The sequence below is a fragment of the Castor canadensis genome, chromosome 8 (assembly GCF_047511655.1).
Source record: "Castor canadensis chromosome 8, mCasCan1.hap1v2, whole genome shotgun sequence".
Taxonomy (NCBI): Eukaryota; Metazoa; Chordata; class Mammalia; order Rodentia; family Castoridae; genus Castor; species Castor canadensis.
In genome coordinates, this window is record NC_133393.1 from 82528641 (window position 1) to 82548131 (window position 19491).

Genomic DNA, 19491 nt, shown 5'->3' on the forward strand with positions numbered 1-19491 from the left:
AGGTCTTTCCATCTTCTGATGTCTTCTTTGATTTCTCTCTTCTTTCATTAAAAGGTCTTTGGTTTCTTTCTTTAAATTTATTCCAAGGTACTTTATTGTTTTGAGGCTATTGCAAATGAGATTGTTTCGCTGATTTCTTTCTGTCTGTTCATTGTTGGTATATAGGAAAGCTACTGATTTCTCTATGTTAATTTTGTGTCCTGCTACTTTGCTGAAAGAGTTTATGATTTCAAATAGTTTTTTGGTAGAGTTTTTGGGGTATCTTAGGTATAGGATCGTGTCATCTGCAAATTGGGGTAGTTTGACTTCTTCCTTCCCTATTTTAATCCTTTTTATTTCTTGCTTTTGTCTTATTGCTCTGGCTTGGAATTCCAAAACTATATTAATAGGAGTGGAGAAAGCAGACAGCCCCGTCTCATTCCTGACTTTAAGGGAAACGGTTCCAGTTGTTCTCCATTTAGTATGACATTGGCTCTAGGTTTGCCATAAAGACTATAGTCTTTATTTTGTTGAAGAACATTCCTTCTATTCCTAGTTTCTTCAGAGCTTTTACCATGAAAGGGTGTTGGATTTTTCTGCATCTATTGAGAGGATCATTTGGTTTTTGTCTTTGCTTCTGTTTATGTGCTGTATTATGTTTATGGATTTACATATGTTGAACCATCCTTGCATCCCTGGAATGAAACTGACTTGGTCATGGTGTATTGACCTTTTTAAAGTGTTGTTGAATTCTGTTTGCCAAAATTTGTTGAGAATCTTTATATCTATATTCATTAAAGATACTGCTCTATAATTCTCTTTTCTGGTTACATCTTTATTAGGTTTCAGAATGAGCATAATGCTGGCTTCATAGAATGAGTTTGGTAGTGTTCCTTCCCTTTCTATTTCCTGGAAAAGTTTGAGGAGTATTGGTGTTAGTTCTTCTTTCACAGTTTGGTAAAATTCAGCCATGAATCCTTCAGGTCCTGGGCTCTTCTCTATAGGGAGACTCTTTATTACTGCTTCAATTTCATTGCATGTAATAGGACTATTCAGGTGGTTAATATCTTCTTGGTTCAATTTTGGCTGGATACATGTGTCTAGGAATTTATCCATTTCATCTACATTTTCCAGTTTACTTGAATATAAATTTTCAAGGTACTTTCTAATAATTCTCTGGATTTCATTAGCATTTGTAGTTATGTCTTCTTTTTCATGTCTGATTTTATTAATTTGGGTCTTCTCCATCCTCCATTTTGTCATGTTGGCTAAGGGTTTGTTGATCTTGTTAATCTATTCAAAGAACCAACTTTTTGTTTCATTGATTCTTCATACAGTTTGTTTGGTTTCAACCTCATTGATCTTGGCCCTGATCTTTATTACTTCTCTCCATCTGCTGGTTTGGGGTTTAGTTTGTTCTTGTTTTTCTGGGAACAAAAGGTGCATCATTAATTAGATTGTTTATGTGAGAGGTCTCTGTTTTGTTTTGTTTTGTTTTTAGTGTAGGCATGTGTAGCTTTAAGCTTTCTCCTTAGTATGGCCTTTGCTGTGTCCCACAGATTCTGGTAGGTTGTAATTTCATATTCATTGGATTCTAGGAACTTTTTTACTTCTTCCATTATTACTTCAGTCACCTATTGGTTCTTCAGCAGTGTGTTTTGCAGTGTCCAAGTGTTTGAATATTTTCTGGGGTTTCTTTTGTTGTTGAAGTCTAGTTTTGTTCCATTGTGATCTGATATGATACAATGGGTTATTCTGGTTTTCTTGAATTTGTTGTGACTTGCTTTGTGTCCTAAAATATGATCTATTTTGGGAAAGTTCCATGGGCTGCAGAAAAGAATGTGTATTGCCTAGTTGTTGGATGTAATGTTCTGTAAATATCAATCATGTCTATTTGGTCTAATGTGTAGAGTACCTCTGAAGTTTCTTTGTTAATCTTTTGTCTGGATGACCTATCTAATGGTGACAGCAGGTATTCAGGTCTCCCACTGTCACTGTGTTAGCATCTATCAGTGCTCTTAGGACCATTTGAGTTTTTTTTTAATGTAGATGGGTGTCCCTGTGTTTGGTGCATACATGTTAAGGATTGATATTTCCTCTTGATGAATTGTTCCTTTTATTAATATGAGTTGACCTTCATTGTCTCTTCTGATTGATTTTAGTCTGAAGTCTACTTTGTCAGATATGAGTATGGCTAATCATGCCTGTTTGTGGGGTCCATTTGCTTGGAAAACTTTTTTCCACTCTTTGAAACTAAGCCAATGTATATTTTTTTCAGTGAGATGAGTCTCTTGTAAGCAACTTATGGCTGGCTCTTGTTTTTTTAACCCAATTTGCTATCCTATGTCTTTTGATTGGGGCATTGAGGCCACTTACATTCAGTGTTAATATTGAGAGGTCCCTGTTTCCAGTCATTCTTGTTCCCCAGTTGTTTAGTTTTATCTATTCCTTGTTTACTGCTCTGCTTGCTCAAATGGGTTTATTCTTTCTTGAGTCTTCTGATCTCACTCTAGTTTCTTCTTCTATATGTAAAAAGTCCTTTAAGTATCTTCTGTAGTGCTAGCTTGGCAGTAGCAAATTCCTTTAGTTTTTCCTTGTTGTGGAAGGTTTTAATTTCTCCTTCAATTAGGAAGGATAGTTTTGCAGAGTAGACTAGTCTAGGTTGATAGCTGCTTTGTTTCAGGGATTGAATTATGTTTTTCCATGACCTTCTTGCATTTAGAGTTTGAGTTGAGAAATCTGCAGTTATTCTAATGGGTATGCCTTATATGTGACTTGTCTTTTCTCTTTTGTAGTTTTAAGAATTTTGTCCTTGTTCTATGTGCTGAGTGTCTTGATTATGACGTATCTGGGTGTGTTTTTGTTTTGGTCCTGATGGTTTGGTGTTCTGTAAGCTTCCTCACCTGGGTGACTTTCTTGAGGTTAGGGAAGTTTTCAGCTATTATTCTATTGAATAGGTTGTCGATGCCTTTAGTTTGTATCTCCTCTCCTTCTTCTATACCCATGATTTGTAGGTTTGGCCTTTTTATGGTGTCCCAGATATCTTGCATGTCCCATTCATATTTTCTTAACATTCTTTTATGGTCTTTTATTGTTTGGTTTAATTCCTCTACTTTGTCTTCCGTTCCTGATACTCTATTTTCAACTTGTTCCACTCTGTTCATCAAGCTTTCAATTGAGACATTTATTTGGGATATTGAGCCGTTTATTTCAGATTGATTATTTTTCATAGTTTCCATATCATTATTGATTTCCTTTCATATCTTGGATAGATGTTTTAATTTCATTTATCTGTTTGTTTGTATTCTCTTTGAACTCACTTAATTGTTTATTCACATCGTCTTTGAGGTCAAATACTAACTTTGTGTTTCTTCCTTGAGGTCGTTAATCATTTTTACTACTGTTTTTTTGGAATTCATTGTTTGATAGCTCTTCTCTATGCATGTTTAGATCCTTAGTGGTGGAATTGGATTTTGATGGAGAGTGGCTTTCTTGTTGTTTCATTCTGCATTGAGATTTGTGCTTCTGAAGTTGTTTTTGGTTAACATTTAAATCCCTTGTGCTCCTGTAGTTGGGGTTTTGAGATTTTTCTCCTGGAGTTCCAGCAGTGTTCCTCAGAGAGGGTTATGCTGGATATGTTACCCCTTGCAGGATTCTTGTTGTGTTGCAGATCACCTCTTTTCTCCTCTCAGCAAGTCAGCTGGAGTTCCAGCTCTTTGATGGGGGCATGGGGACTCTCATGAAGACATAGTGGGGAGTGCTGGGTCTCTGTACACTGTGTGGGGCAGGCCTCCTCACACCAGCAGAGGAGCAGGTTGCCACTCAGTGGAGGAGCTGAGATTCCATCTCTTGGACAGGAGAGACATGGCTGTCCTGCAGGGAGGTGCAGTGTGAAGTGCTGGGCTTCTCTATAACTTAGGGTAACAGGGCTTCTGGTGCTGCCTGCAGAATAGCAGGTTATAGCTTTCTGCCCCTCAGTGGGGAGTATGGCGTTCTTGCTCTTTGGAGGAGCAAGGGCTCTCTTGCTGTCAGGGACAGTGGGGAGTGCCTCCATGTTCTGTGGGGAGAGAAGCCTCCTGGTGCAAGCAGAATAGCAAAACCTGGAGCCTAGGGTACACTTTGGTATGTAGTAGTGGGCTCCTGGCATTGAGTAGCAAGTTGTTGCTGCCATGGGGCAGCAAAGCCAGAGGGCTTGAATCGTCTGGCATCCGCAAAGCAGCAGAGACCCTGGAGTCTACTTGCACTGGGGCATGGGCTTCGGGAAGCCACAGCAGCTGCTGCAGCCACAGGGGACCCAAGTTTGCAGGCAGTGAGAGCCCTGAGGCTTTCATGGCCCCTGGCTATCAGGAGCCATAGCTCGGGGGAACCAGGCCTTTGGATAGCGGGAGCCCTGGGGCCCGCTTGCTGCCCCAGGTAGCTGCTGCTGGTTCAGGGGAACCAAGCCTGCAGACAGCAGGAGTTCTGGGGCCTGATTGTTGGCCTGGGCTTCCAGGAGCACAGTCCAGTGGTGCTGCTGCTGGCGGCTCAGGGGGAACCAAGCCCATCGTCAGTGTGAGTTCTAGGGCTGATTGACAGCATGGGTTTCAGTGAGTGCAGTTCAGTGGCACTGCTGCCAGCTTGGAAGAACCAAGCCTGCTGTGCCTTCTGTTATCCGTGGAACACTGGGAGCCATGGGTCCTGCTTACACAAGGGAAACTGTGTTCCTGATATTTCAGGGTGAAGGTAGCAGGTCATGTAGTAGGGGGAGTGTGAAGTGCCAAGTTCCTGTCTGTGCTGAGTAATGGAGCCTGGAGCCATGGGTGGGGGATGAGGAGTGTTGAGCTGCAAGTTGAGTTGTTCTTCCCATTCTTCCCATGGTTAATTGCTTTTCTACTTGCAGATCTGGAGAGGGCTTTGCTTCTCACTAGTTGTGGGATCCTGTGGGGACCTTTTGGGATCTTCTGGTCTTTTTGCAGGGTAGTTAGTTGGATGTCAACAGTCTGCCATCTTCCCTGCTGCCTCAAAAACTAAGAATTTTTTTTAACTAATTCATTTAAACACAAGCAATGATAAACCCAATAATAATAATTTAAATGAGTTAATATTTAATTTACTAATATATGTTAATATAAATATTTTTATGTAAAACAATTATTTTTCTAAAGCAAAAATCTCATCAGTAAGAGTGGCATTATTTTATGTGTTTTGCAAATCTCTTTGAAAGAACACCAAATTCTCATATTTGCTCTGTAGTTAAAAGTTGAAGTATATAAAGATGATCCAGCCTTACACAGATAGGTAGTTGGAAAAGGGAGGAATATTTCAAAGCCTTTTCATATAATTGTGGATACTCTTCTTTGACACTGCATTAAAACTCAGCAAATGGTATCTTAAAGTTGGTTGCAGTATAGACTATGAAACCATATTGATAAATTTTTCAAATATTAAAAAATGGTCTTGCATTTTGAATGGATCTTTACCAAGCATGATTTTACCACCATGCACAGATCAACTGGAAAATATTGTTTCACTATAGATCTTTCTGATGTTTTCCCATTTCATTATATAATATATAAAATATATATAAATCACATGAAAATGTGATTTTTTTCACATTACCTCTTGTTTCAGCAGAAAAGCCATTGGCAGCTCTCAAGTTCATGGTGGGGGAATACAGTTGTGCTAAATTCTAATACTTGCTTGAAAACTTGGAATTTTATCATTAACAATAAATAAGTTGTTTTCCTTGGAGTAATAGCTTCCTTTTGTTCATTTTCAGGAAAATATCTACTGACTATCCAAATGTGTATAACCAAATTTCTGTGTCAGTTGTCTGCCAAGTACAAATGATGTTTCATGGAGTAGGGAGCTGTTTCAGGACACAACTCAGAAACCACTCATGCACCTTTCCTTGAGACAGTCTTCATGTGCTTTATGGATACCTTCCCTTTCTTCACGCAGAATGTTGAACAGCCATATACCAAAGCTCGAAATTTAGTGAAGTTACTAATCGTTACTACTTCATCAAAAACATCCTTAGTTTGACGTTGGTGGCACTTGCTTGTAATCCCAGTACTCAAGTCCAGCCTGGGTCACATAGGGAGACCTTGCCTAAAAAATTAAAAAAAAAATTAGTGAAATAACTTTTGTTTTTATTGTGAGAATTGGTGATGAAGTGATTAGCAGTACAGTACAGTTGGTGTCCCTGGTGTGTTAAGTGCTAGCAGTTTAGCCTCCAAAGCTTGGAGGAATTATCATTTCAGATGATAACACAAGAAAGGCAAGTAACACCTTGGTATTAGAAAAGTGATTTTGAAATACATAAAGGTTAGGAGTGACTGGAATTACACAGAACACACATTCATTGGCTTAGACAGTAGTACAATAAGGGGGAAAACCCCCCACAAAACCAAGTTGTTAGGATGAATTCAAGAGTAGAGTGAAGGATGAACTGGACCTTAAGGGAAAACTAAGACTTGGATAGGTGTCAAGGAGAAGGGGAAGGGGAACTCATGGAGCAAAGAAGCAGAGGCAGGTAGACACATGACACAATGCAAACACTGCTGACAAGGTATTGTTGGGTTGGAGGGTTAGGAACAAGGAATAGTGCTTTGCAGAATGGGCAATAATCAGATTATGAAGTAACTTGAATACCCACCTGCAAGGTTTGGACTTTCTCTAGAGGTTGCCGTAGTAACCCTGCTGTGACTTGATGAGCATGTTGGTTTAGAAACATCCCTAGGGTGGCAATGTATAAGGTGAATGGTGAATAGAAAAACTGACAACACAGCAATCGGTGTAATGTACTCCCTCAGGGCCAAAAGCACACAGTGAGTGATGCACTGAATGGAACAGAGGGATGTGCACACTAACTACTTCAGTAATAGAAGCGATGTGAGAGCTAAAAATGAAAAGGCCAGAGGTTATCTGTGTATTTTATTAACCCAATTCCTTGTAAAGGGATTGTTAGAGACAAAACTCAGATGTTTCTGTAAAAGGTCCCACATAGAATGTTCTCCCCAAAATTAGAATTTTTTTTTTCTTACAGAACTGTGTTGTTGAACACATTTCCCTTTTGTCCTTTTGCCAGGAAGCTTTGGGCCAGTTTTCATGTTAATATCACAGCAATTACAGATGTCCCAATGCATTTTCTTCCTCCTATCTTGTCTTGGTCCTGATTCTCTAACTGTTATTCACTAATCAAACTGTATTCATTCTCCGTGATGCCAAAAGTCTTCTTTTGAAGGAGATTGTGTGGAGGATAGAATACAATTTAATTAATATATATTAATTAATATTTAATTATATTATTAAATAATATTAATAACCCTTAACATATTATTCATTTTATGGAATGGGGCCCTCCACTTCTGTCACATTTTATTCAGAACCTGAAGAGAGTTAAAAAGCCTCTGGCATCCAAAACCAAAGCACCAAGACTTCATTTCAAAGAAATTCCACAAATTAATCTGGTTCACAATTCAAAGCTGATCAGAAGCAACAAATAATAGGGTAGCACTATACACACTAGTGAATAGCTAGAGGTAGTAATCCTGGATCTACTGGATAATCTGAGTAATGGTGAGGAAAAAAAAAACAAGGGACAGGAGGAAGATCCTAATGGCTACAAGGTATGTGATTGTACCCACCACAGCTAAGAATCAATAGAACGATCACATGTTTAAATAAGGAACGGCAACCGCCCACGTTTATAGAGCTTTTGTTGTGTTCCAGGATTTGTGCTATTGCCTTACGTGCAAAATGGTGCCCAGTCTCCTCAGTGACCCTGTCTTCTTGTGATGTCCCCCCTCCACAAATGAGTACATTTAAAGGAACACAATGCATACATGAAGGCACATGGCCAGTTGTCCATAGCAGAATTGGGGATCAACCCAGAGCTGCCAGACATCAAAGTCCATGTCCTGTATTCTCATTTTGGACTCCCTTCATTTTCACCTCCTAAATAATAGCTTAAGTTATATCCAATATATCTTAAGACATCAAAAATGCTGTATAGTATATTTCAGAAAATTTCAGGCACAACACTAACTAGTTTAAAAATTGGTGTAAAGGGTTGTTTGAGGGGGTAGGGGTTGAACTCGGGGTGTTGAGCTTGCTAAGGAGGCACTCTTACCACCTGAGCTATGCCATACCCAGCCCACAAACTTATTATCTGAAAATTCATTTCTTCATAGCACTTCATTTCCTGAAAATTCCCAGTAATTGACAGGAGGAAGGTTTTGTAAAGTTTTATTTATAGTCTTACCTAGAGAAGTTTAGAAGTTTTTATCTGACATTGTTTTGAATGAGTAATTTGGGTGTGTGTGCATGCATGCATGCACACGTGTGTGTGTGTGTGTGTATAACATCTGTATGTCCTTATTTTCACACCACAAAGAATACTTATTCTCCCCCCTCCCTTGCACTTGAACTGCAGGCCTTGCACTTACTAGTCAAGCACTCTGCCACTTAAACCACACCTCTAGCTTTTTTTTTTTTTTTTTTTGAGATGGGGACCTCACTGACTTTGCCTAGACTAGCTGCAAGCTAGAGATTCTCCTGCCTCTGCCTCCCAAGTAGCTGGGATTATATGTGTACATCACCACACCCAGCAAGACTACCCATTCTTGCAATACCTGCTTTTTGAGTTGAAGGAGGAAAAGTAATATGTATAACCCTAGCTACTGAGATCAGGAGGATCGTGGTTGTAGGCCAGCCCAGGCAAAAAAGTTTGCAAGATCCTATCTCAGTGGAAATAGTTGGGCGTGTTGGGTTGCACTTGCCATTTCAGCTGCAGAGGGAAGCATAAAGTAGGACCACAGCCCAGGATGGCTTAGGCAAAAAATGAGACCTGTGCCAAAATAATCAGAGTAAAACAGGCTGGAGGCATAGCCCAAACAGGAGAGCACCTGCCTATCGAGTACAAAGCCTTGAGTTGAAACCCCATACCTCAAAAAAATAATAACCAAGTAATTGTCACAATCCTTTGCTTTGCTGGGCACTAGGTCCTCCAGTTTGTTTAACTTACTCTTTCTTTGAATGCAGTTGCAAACATCAATTCCTAGAGCAGTAGTCTGAGAAGATTATGATGGAGAGGTACACAGGATATAACAGTTTGAAGAGAGAATTACAGAAATGACAGCATTCCATGCTGCAAACCTAAAGCTGCTAAAAAACTAAAAACAGCTCAGGTCAACTCCTAGACTGGAAATGGAAACCTCCTGTAAAAGATAAAGAGCTCACCAAAGAAATCTTGACAATCAGGAAAACCCTCAGACAACTGTCAAACCCATGTCACTAGGGGAGTGACAGATTGTAACCTTTGGGGAGTCTATGGAAGAAGGCTACAGGTACTTAGTAAACAGCTATACCTTCTTTATGTTCTTCAGCTCAGTCTGAACAGCTGTTCCATTAAACTGACCTTTCTCTTCATTCTCAGATAAGAGTCATATGCTGTGAGATTGGCTCTTTATTCAAAAGACTAAAATTTCAGAGACTCCTATCCTGAGGCACATGTAACGTGCATGATGAAGCAAAGAGGAGCAGTTCACAGCTATGAACTTCACAAATGGGAGTACCAGTAGGTTTAAAACATAACCAGTAAAAATAGTGAAAATAAACATGTTAAAAGCAGTTGAAATATGGCTAACGAAGAGGAATAGCAGGGTAGGTGGAAGGGAACATGTAATTCTGACGTGAAAATTATTGTTTCTGAAAACTAAGTATCTTAAAAATCAAGTTGTAGATAGAATATTGTCAAAATCCACAAAGGTGCAAAGAGTTTGTGGGTAGCACTCTTATTTTGGTTTCAACTAACCCCAGAATATAAAATTGGGAACACTTCCTAAAAGTCCAGAAATATAATTTAGGACAGCCATGTTGTTGTAGGTGGGAAACCCATAGAACATTCTTCCTCGGGAGATGGTACAAACTGCAGGTGTTCCTAGGCTCAAAGAAGTTTTATTTAAATGGATAGAAGTTGAATCCATAATGGACATTTAAGCAAAAGGAGATGCTTTGGAGTATTGAAGCTCAGAGTTTAGACTCCAGGAGGATGATCATCCTTTTTCACAATTATCTTCCTGTATCGTTTGTCTTCTTTCATCTGTCACTTTATCTTTCCTAACACTTGATTGGGAGTATCTTATAGTTTAGTTTCTCCTGTATTTCCAATATTACCAATACTAGGTACAAATAATGCAGTTTCTTCTTTAAAAAAGAGCAAATTATAAAAGCCTCCACTGTAGATAGGCATTTTCACTTTCCCTTTCATCCTTTGACTTTTCTTTACTGTTCTCTTTCTTTTCTGCAGATCACATTTAAGGAAGACTAAACTGAGATGTTAAAAGGGTGCAGTGTGTGTGGGAAAACAGGAAACAGATAATTTAAAAAAGTGAAGTTATGCTAATGAAAATTCCAACTACAGCTCTAACTGTGGATTTAAGGAAAAGACTGAGGAATAGTGATCCCCATTCCTACAAGAAGGCTCCTAACTCAGCCTCTTCCAGCAATAAGGAACTTTTTATCTACCCTAATTATTTTTTTTATTTTGGTGCTTTGGCTTGAACGCAGGACCATTTTCTTGCCAGGCAAGTGGTCTGCTGTGGAGCTACACTCCCAGCCTGAGTTAATTCCTTTTAAGGAAGTTTTATTTTAAAGGTCATTTCAACATTTTATCTTCATATTTTCTCTATCCTAATTCAGAAGCCTTTAGAATATTGAGAATCATATGAAAATTCCATTTCAAAAATCACTATTTCCTTGCATGAACTGAAGGGACATTTTTAATAGCAATTATGCTCGAGGCATTGTGTTTTCATTTTCATCCAGCGTCTGAAATGTGGTGTTCTAATAATAGAACTCTACAGTTTATTTTCACACAAAGACAAAATGTATCTACCAAATAAGGAGGCCATTGACTATAACTATAGCTGGGTGTATAGCAACAACAGCAATGAAAAGACTTTTCATAATATAATCTAATGATATCAGAAGTAACATCTGTCCCTTATGAGTAATGTCCAAAAATAACAAATCTAACTATTTGTAGTCATTTACCAGTATAAAACAGGACTATTTTTTAAGAATTTATATAAAAAAACCTGCAATAGAAATTAATATAAACCAAATAAGTCAGTCGTAGGTTCTAAATCGAGAGACCTGTATGAGTCAAAATACATAACTGATATGTAATCTGCAATGGAAAGTCAGTCAACGGGACCTTCTAAAATTAGTACACTCCAGTTAAATGTCCACATGAAGAAAATGTGTCAACATTGCTGAACTCATAGCTGACTGACTATTCTGGAAAATTTCTCTCATTTCCTTTAGGAACTCATTTGGTTAAAACATTAACTCTTTTTAAGATCACTATCCTCTTTTCCATGACCACAAGCCCCTGTGCTCCCTATCCTCTTTTCCATGACCACAAGCTGCTACCCTCTCTAATGATGTCTTAGCCAGCTGCAAATGCTTCTGTTCATATGAGTACCAGAGTCCACAGTGGTTATAGATCAGTCCATTTCTGCACCTAGATTACTGGATGCATTCATCATTTAGGGATACATAAGAAAGACCTTGTTCTAACCCTTCCCTCCACATCTCACCTTGAGTACATATCTGTAAAGAGGTACCAATGCCTTCCCCAACATAGCAATCTTGTTTTAACTGCAGTGGTCCCAGACTGAACCACACGGAGTCCTATAAGTTTATTCCACATTGCCCTTTGCCCAGTTGCCTATTTTTCTGTTTGGTCTTTAGAATCTCATCAGAAAAGCCTGAGAGAATCTACTGAAAAGTGATTAAAATAATAAGATTAGTTAGGTCAAAGATTGCAAGTGGAACTACTCAAAAAACAGTCATTTCTTTGGGCAGATCCCATGACAGTGTTAGCACTCTCTAGTTAAAAGGTAGAAATGAAACAAATAATATCTATTTTGACAATGATATTAGAAAGAGTGCAAAAGATTGTACTCTAGTGAAGACACGTGATTCTGGTGATTGAACCCAGGGTCTCACACTTGCTAGACAGGCGCTCTACCACTTAAGCCGTGCCCCTGGCCCAATGTGTTGATTTTTATAAGTATTTTAGGTGATGAGTTTATCAACTTGTGTATCAGAAGCTTTTAAAAAGGTCATCTTGGCACTTAAAATCAGTTTCCAGAATTTAGCCTAATGAAATCATAATTGGGCATGTGCACATATACATATGTACAAGGAGATTCATTGCAGCAGTGTTTATAAAAGCAGAAAATTGGAAGCAACTTCTGTGTTCATCAGTGGAGGAACTGTTTAGTTAAATTATATCACAGCTATTAAACATGATAATGTAGAGCTTGATATACAGCTAGGAAATGTCTGGGATAAATGTTTATAAAACAATATCTACAGTATGGTAGGTACCAATTTTGTTCATGTGGTGCACAAGTGCGTAAGCTTGGAAGGATGTATTCCAAAATATTAAAACTCAGTTCATCTCTGGAAGAGGGGGTTTACATATGACTTTTATTTTTTCCTTTATGCTTTTTGTATCTTCAGAAATTTTTGTGTTGAATATATATATATATGTATGTATATATATATTTGTATTGAATATATATATTGTGTTGAATATATATATGAATTTTATCATCAGAAAAAAAGCTTGGTGCTCTAAGAAAAAAATAAACCTGAGCCCCACTTCATGTGGAGGCTCAGCTCAGCAGAGAACTCCAGGTGAACAAGACCTGGCCACTGGCCTTTAGAAGTGAGTAGTGCTGTTAACAGAGCCAGGAAGGAGACAGTGCAGTTTTTTACAGAAATTATTCTGGGACATTCCGAATATTACTTGATTGTCAGAGTCACCACCACGGTTTGTTCTTGGAACATTCTGGTGCATTTGATGGAAACAGACTTGGAGTCTTCACTTCAGGGCACATCTCCTTGATTGGGCTCCTTTTCCACTGCACCTGTCTGCCAGGAACACATCCCTGAATGCCTTCCGTGGTTAGGAACAAGCCCCTGTACTCCTTGTGTGTCCGTGTACTTCTCCTTGTCCCTCTTATGGGTATGTCCCTTCCTTTTCTCTCCACCCCTGCTGAATACTAGTCTTTCCACCCTTAGCATTGAGCCTTCCATGCCTGGAGTTCGGGACTGAAGTCTTGACATTTTCTTTGCAATTTGCATTTTGATCAAAATAAAAGAATAAAATGTGACCTGGCCTCTTCTTTTTTGCACAATTGTAAAAGGAAAAAAGTTCCACTTATTTGCACCTTGAATCTGCCTGAACTCTGCTATAGTAAGGAAAAACAGGCATATATGACATAAAAACATAAATGTATTTAGTTACTGGATGGCATGTAAATAAAATTTAATTCCATATTTTATGGGTTCTGAATATTTCCATAAAGGCTTTTGCTTCGAAACTTAAATTGTTTTCCTAGAACTTATTATGTGACTGGAATCAGGGTTTACTGAAAAATATAAGCTCCTGTATTTTCAATTTTGTTCTCTACTGTGAGTAAAGTTTGCTTTTTTCCTTTGTATTCTCCTTGGAATTAGCTGCTTGGTTTTGCTAGTCTTAAAAACTGCAGAGTTAAGTCTTTGGTTCATGTTCACATCTCAGTTGCTCTTTCAATTATTTATGTGACTATTTTGATGTTATTTATTTTTCATAGTGTAATTTTTCAACTATTATTGTTAGACACTAAACCTTTCTTATCACCTGCTGTGTGTAAAGGTCAAAACCATTAACCCAAGTGAGTCTGGAATCCTCTCCAGTCTTATAGGTTGTTTGGAAATTCTAGAGACACAGACATTGGTCCCTTGTTTTGTCCAAGGCAAGTTTCAGATCCCCTTATACCTAAATAAGAGTTTGAGCAAAGATTTCATAATGACTGCTTTTTATATTGATTTTTGGGCAAGTAATTTAAATTTGCATTTTTAATGATGGATAAATTCCTTCATAGTGAAATGGGACTTAATTCTTATCAGTTTTTTTTTCTGGACCCATTTTAATGTAAGTGTGAGATTAGATGAATGTTGAGCAGCAAATTATTTTATGGATTCACAAAAGTACTGAGGTCAGGAATCTCAAGAAAGTACTTATTAGTAAGTGAGCTGCTCAACTGTGGCCACCCTAAATGACAGAAAGCACTTACACTCAAGCAGCCATTTCCCCATGTCCTCTTCTACCTCAGGTCCTAGAAGAAAGATCTCACCATCATGGAATTTCCCCTTTGTTTAGCTGTAGCACTATATTCAAAAACTGCAGTACCACATTTCAATAGAGATTTCTTATGAGAAATTTCCTACCAAATATTACTGGAAAATGCTCATCTTTAGACTTGTCTTTCTGTCCACCAGGACATTCTTTCTCAACCACTGTTCTACAGTACTGGAGGTTTCAGTGGTCTTCAAGGATAGGATTGGTACTCACAGGCAGGAAAAGGGTATGTTTTTATATCCTCAAACTCATACTAACTTGAAAGCACTAGACTGAGTAATTTTCCTATGTTTTTTTTTTCCTAATTTGGCTAAAGAGAATCCTGCCCTAGTGGGTTCTTTTTTTTGAAGGAGTAAATAAAAGGAGAACAAGGGCTGGAAAACACCATTTGGGTAAATTATACCTGACTTCCTGTCACATTCACTGTCTCATGCTTCACTCCACTAAGCTGATTGTCAGATGTCTCCTTAGTCGGAACAAGCATGTCTCCTTTTCATCCCAAGTGTGAAAGGTTAAATCCAAACAGCCAAAGACAGAAGTGGTCAGGTCACTGCTTGGCAATGGTTGACAGTGTTGTTTTGCTTATTTTGACATAATGACAAATGAATATAGGTACTCCTTGTAATTATTGCAGCCCTTGGCTCTTAATATAGCATCAGTTCAGGTTGGGGAGCAAATGAATGCTCTGCTAGTGGGATCTGGTATCCTTAAGACCAGGGATGGCAGTGGGCATAAACAGAAAGTCTGCGTCGTGCACTCCAAACTGTAATTAGAAATTTGCTTCATGTTTTTTCCAGGAAGAAAGGTAAAGTATTAAAAGACTAAGGACTCTGTTACCTTGGCACTGAAGGCATTTGCCCACGACCCTCAGGTTAACAATTAGTGAGTTACTTTGATGAGTATAAGAATGAATAAATTTCTCAACAGGAAAGTAAGCAACCACACATAAACTCTGCTCTCTAAAATGATTTTACCTGATAAATTTAAAACTTTCTCCATAAGTATTTTTAAACTTATGCTAAGCAGGAATCATTAGGTTTCAAATCTTTTGGAATTTCATCATGGTGCCATTTGTCTTGTTAGAAAAGACTAAAGATCAAAATTTGAGTAAACACTGAGAGAGAGCAAAGAGACCAGGACTCAAAGAATTCATCAGTCATTTAAAGACTGTAGCCAGTATTTATTTTGAGAAGCTATTAAAATTTTACTTCCTCCAGGTAAGTTAAAACTTTAGGAAAGGAATTTTTTTAGTTGGCTGCCATTTTAATATTCTGATGGATGAGTTAGGCCTATAGTAGAATTTATTAAGAAATCTGGTCTTTGTAACTATCTGTTTTTGTTCATAAATTAGTCTTTTTATTTAGAACAGTTCCCTTGTTTGTTGCATATTCTTTCTTGCCCCGTGGATAGTTTCTCTCTTTTTCCCACTTGTTTGGCAGGATGTCTTCTGCCAAGAGGTGAGGAACCTGGATTTCACAGCAGTGGAAGGTTGGCGCCTGTCCTTGGCATTGCATTCTAATAGTACTGTATCAGAGTCTGACCTACTTACTTCACACAGGCAGCTGTTGCCAACTCATTGGGGTTTTCTTCTAAACAAAAGACCATGATCTTGTGTCACACACAGGAGGCAGGAGTACAGACTGGATTATTTCAGAGACAGCAGTGGCTGTGTAAAGGAAGAGTGCCCGGGACCGTGTACAGATGTGGTGCTTTCTCTAGGCCCAATTCTTGAGAACTTTACTGGATTCCACCAAAGACTACAGCTATAACATATGACCCACTTCCCTTTGCCATTTTAAAAAATTAGTCTGTCTTTCACCTCTGCACACAGTTTTTCTCTAGCAGCTGCCCTGGTTGTCACCAATAGTAAAATCCTTGTTGAAAGAAGAGAAATTGAAGAACTCTGAGTAGTTGAAATGAAGAAGTTAGGGCTTAGCATTCTTACATAGCTTTATGTGTTTTAAATAAATAAAGTAACAATAACAAAAATTGGATAATGGCTTCAACCTAAGACCTTGTGTCTGTTTTTCTTGACCCTCAGTAGTCTGGATAGGAAAAATCTCAAGGCAGAGGCACGCTGTTGAGGCTGGGCTAAGGTGTGTGGAGACGGGTCACTTGAACAGTGTTCTGCAGCTTGAATAACCTTCCAAATGGGAGGCATTTCCATCACAAGTGACAAGCCTTCACTTTCCATGGCGGGAGAGAAGAAAGGAATAACAAGTATCAGTTTCATACGTGTTGCAAAAAATACATCTTCTCAAAAGTGTGACAACAGGGAGGAAGTGATGTGGTGGTAGTAAAACTGGGTGATTTTTGTGCTAATCGACACTGAATACAGAAGAGAATCAGATTTAATGAACATAAAATACAAGTGATTCCATCAATGATTGCAAAATGCATTCCCCCATCAATTTCTAATGAGAAAAAAAAGGAACTTTAAAAATACTACTTACCAGTTAAAAAACAGTCTGATCTTAAACAACAACAAAATTAACATAAGCATCCTGACAGGCTATGTGAGCACACAAACTGGTCTTTGGAGCAAATTAAACTCTATCCAGACCCATATGGGAAAAGAGATTGTTTTATATTGTAGTAGGTCTGTCATTATTCCTTCGTTTTGATTCTCTCTCTCTCATCTCTGTACGTACATATGTATGTATTATGTATATTTTTGAGACAGTGTCTCACTGTGTGTCCCAGGCTGGCCTGAAACTCACAGTCCCCTTTGGTATAGGTAAGGGGACAATGTTTTTAGATTTGGGAACAAACACCAATGACTAGTGTAGTTTTTGTGTAGATGAAACATCTTTCAGCATCCGTTTGTTATAAAATTATACCTCTATAAAGTGGTGCAGTCTTGAGGGAAGTCATGATTAAAAGATAGAAAGTAAGACATAAGAGAGATGAGATTTTTTGTCAACAGCATTTTGTTTGATATTTCTTTCTCCTCTTGTTACATAAACTTCAGTCCTTCAGATAGGCAGCTCGTGTTACCATGCTCTTTTCCAAATGTGATACCCCTTTGCTTTTTGAGGAAGGAATAATTCTGGGATGATTGTGTTATGTACATAATACTGCCAGGTTTCCATGAGTTTGTAAGAGAACACTGAGTCACTCAACTCAAAGACTTCCTCCCCAAAAACAAGCAATGCTTGCAAAGATGGTGGTGGCCATAACTACTAGTCAGGTCACTTGTCACAGATGTATTTTTCTTTCTCAACAAGATATTGATAATCCAATTAAAACTAGAAAATAAACTCTTAGAAATTACTGTTTTCTAAAAATGTATATTACAATTTGCTTTTCTATTCCACACAGGAAGAATTTAATGGAAAATCAGACTCCCTCTTTTTTAATGATGGCCAGCGAAGAATTGACTTCGTTTTAGTGTACGAAGATGAAAGTAAAAAAGAGACCAATAAAAAGGGTACAAATGAGAAACAAAAGGTAAGGATTTTTTTTTGTGGTGGTACTAGGGTTTAGACTAATAGCCTCATGCTTGGTAGGCAGGTACTCTACCACTTGAGCTATTCCCCCAGCCCTTTTTAGTCCTGAGAAAAAAAATGCTGTTGTTACATAAGCAATCAAGTGAAACTGATATTGAAATATCATATCCCCAAAATACATTTTTTCTTTTTTCTGCTCGTGTTATCTCAAGGCATGTTGACAGCGTTTTTTGTTTTTTTTTCTTTTATTATTCATATGTGCATACAAGGCTTGGGTCATTTCTCCCCCCTGCCCCCACCCCCTCCCTTACCACCCCTCCGCCCCCTCCCTCTCCCCCCTACCCCCTCAATACCCAGCAGAAACTATTTTGCCCTTATTTCTAATTTTGTTGAAGAGAGAGTATAAGCAATAAAGGAAGGAACAAGGGTTTTTGCTAGCTGAGATAAGGATAGCTATACAGGGAGTTGACTCACATTAATTTCCTGTGTGTGTGTGTGTTACCTTCTAGGTTAATTCTTTTTGATCTCACCTTTTCTCTAGTTCCTGGTCCCCTTTTCCTATTGGCCTCAGTTGCTTTTAAGGTATCTGCTTTAGTTTCTCTGCGTTGAGGGCAACAAATGCTAGCTAATTTTTCAGGTGTCTTACCTATCCTCACCCTTCCCTTGTGTGCTCTCGCTTTTATCAGGTGCTCAAAGTCCAATCCCATTGTTGTGTTTGCCCTTGATCTAATGTCCACATATGAGGGAGAACATACGATTTTTGGTCTTTTGGGCCAGGCTAACCTCACTCAGAATGATGTTCTCCAATTCCATCCATTTACCAGCGAATGATAACATTTTGTTCTTCTCCATGGCTGCATAAAATTCCATTGTGTATAGATACCACATTTTCTTAATCCATTCGTCAGTGGTGGGGCATCTTGGCTGTTTCTATAACTTGGCTATTGTGAATAGTGCTGCAATAAACATGGGTGTGCAGGTGCCTCTGGAGTAACCTGTGTCACAGTCTTTTGGGTATATCCCCAAGAGTGGTATTTCTGGATCAAATGGTAGATCAATGTCTAGCTTTTTAAGTAGCCTCCAAATTTTTTTCCAGAGTGGTTGTACTAGTTTACATTCCCACCAACAGTGTAAGAGGGTTCCTTTTTCCCAGCATCCTCGCCAACACCTGTTGTTGGTGGTGAACAGAAACTTCCTCAGGTTCTTATGCCTCAGTTACTTTCATAGCTGGAGGCAGATTTTATTTCAAGGGTTGCACTTTCTGTTGTGCAGAAGAGATTTTTATAAAAGTATATATGGCTGTTTGTAAGGTAAGAAAAGAAGCTAGTAATTATTGACAAGTGTAATAACAACTAACATTCAGTGTTGCTCACTCAGGTGTTATAGGTGCATTTTGCTTGTGTTTTTTCATTTACTTCTCATCACACCATGGTCCAAGTTCTGTTGTCATACAATTTATGAACCACCAAATCTAGCAAGTAGTGGAGCCATGGTTCACACTCTTATCTTGAATCCAGAACCTTCTTTTATTCCTTTTCATCCTTTTCCAGTCATGATGCTTCTTCCTCCCTTTCCTTTGCTCAATCTCTTCCAGGAAACAGAGACATCTTTATCTTGAGATATTAAAATAGAAGGCCAGGGTTCTAACAGCTGCCTGCAACTTCCTCACCTAAACCCAAACTTCATTAAACTCAAACAGGACAAAAAGAGTGCATACACATAAATGTCACTTTTACCCACTTTGGAAATCATTTCCTCACTTTTTCCCTCAAATATGTGTTGTAACACATACAGAAATTTCTCTCTCTCTCTGCATTTTCTTACTAAAATATATCAGTCTTTAATCTGTTGATTTCTGCCTATTCTTTCAAATCAAGTGAT

The 19491-nt window shown here is 38.4% G+C and overlaps 1 protein-coding gene across 2 annotated transcripts in view; it reads left to right on the top strand.

The window, feature by feature from the left end:
• Ano6 (anoctamin 6) overlaps nucleotides 1-19491 on the top strand; it is a 177426-nt gene that overhangs the window by 84946 nt on the left and 72989 nt on the right. For both annotated transcript variants that reach the window (XM_074083210.1, XM_074083211.1), the window contains one exon: nucleotides 17483-17611. In XM_074083210.1, the coding sequence (XP_073939311.1) occupies nucleotides 17483-17611 (129 nt within the window). The remainder of the gene's footprint in view (nucleotides 1-17482; nucleotides 17612-19491) is intronic.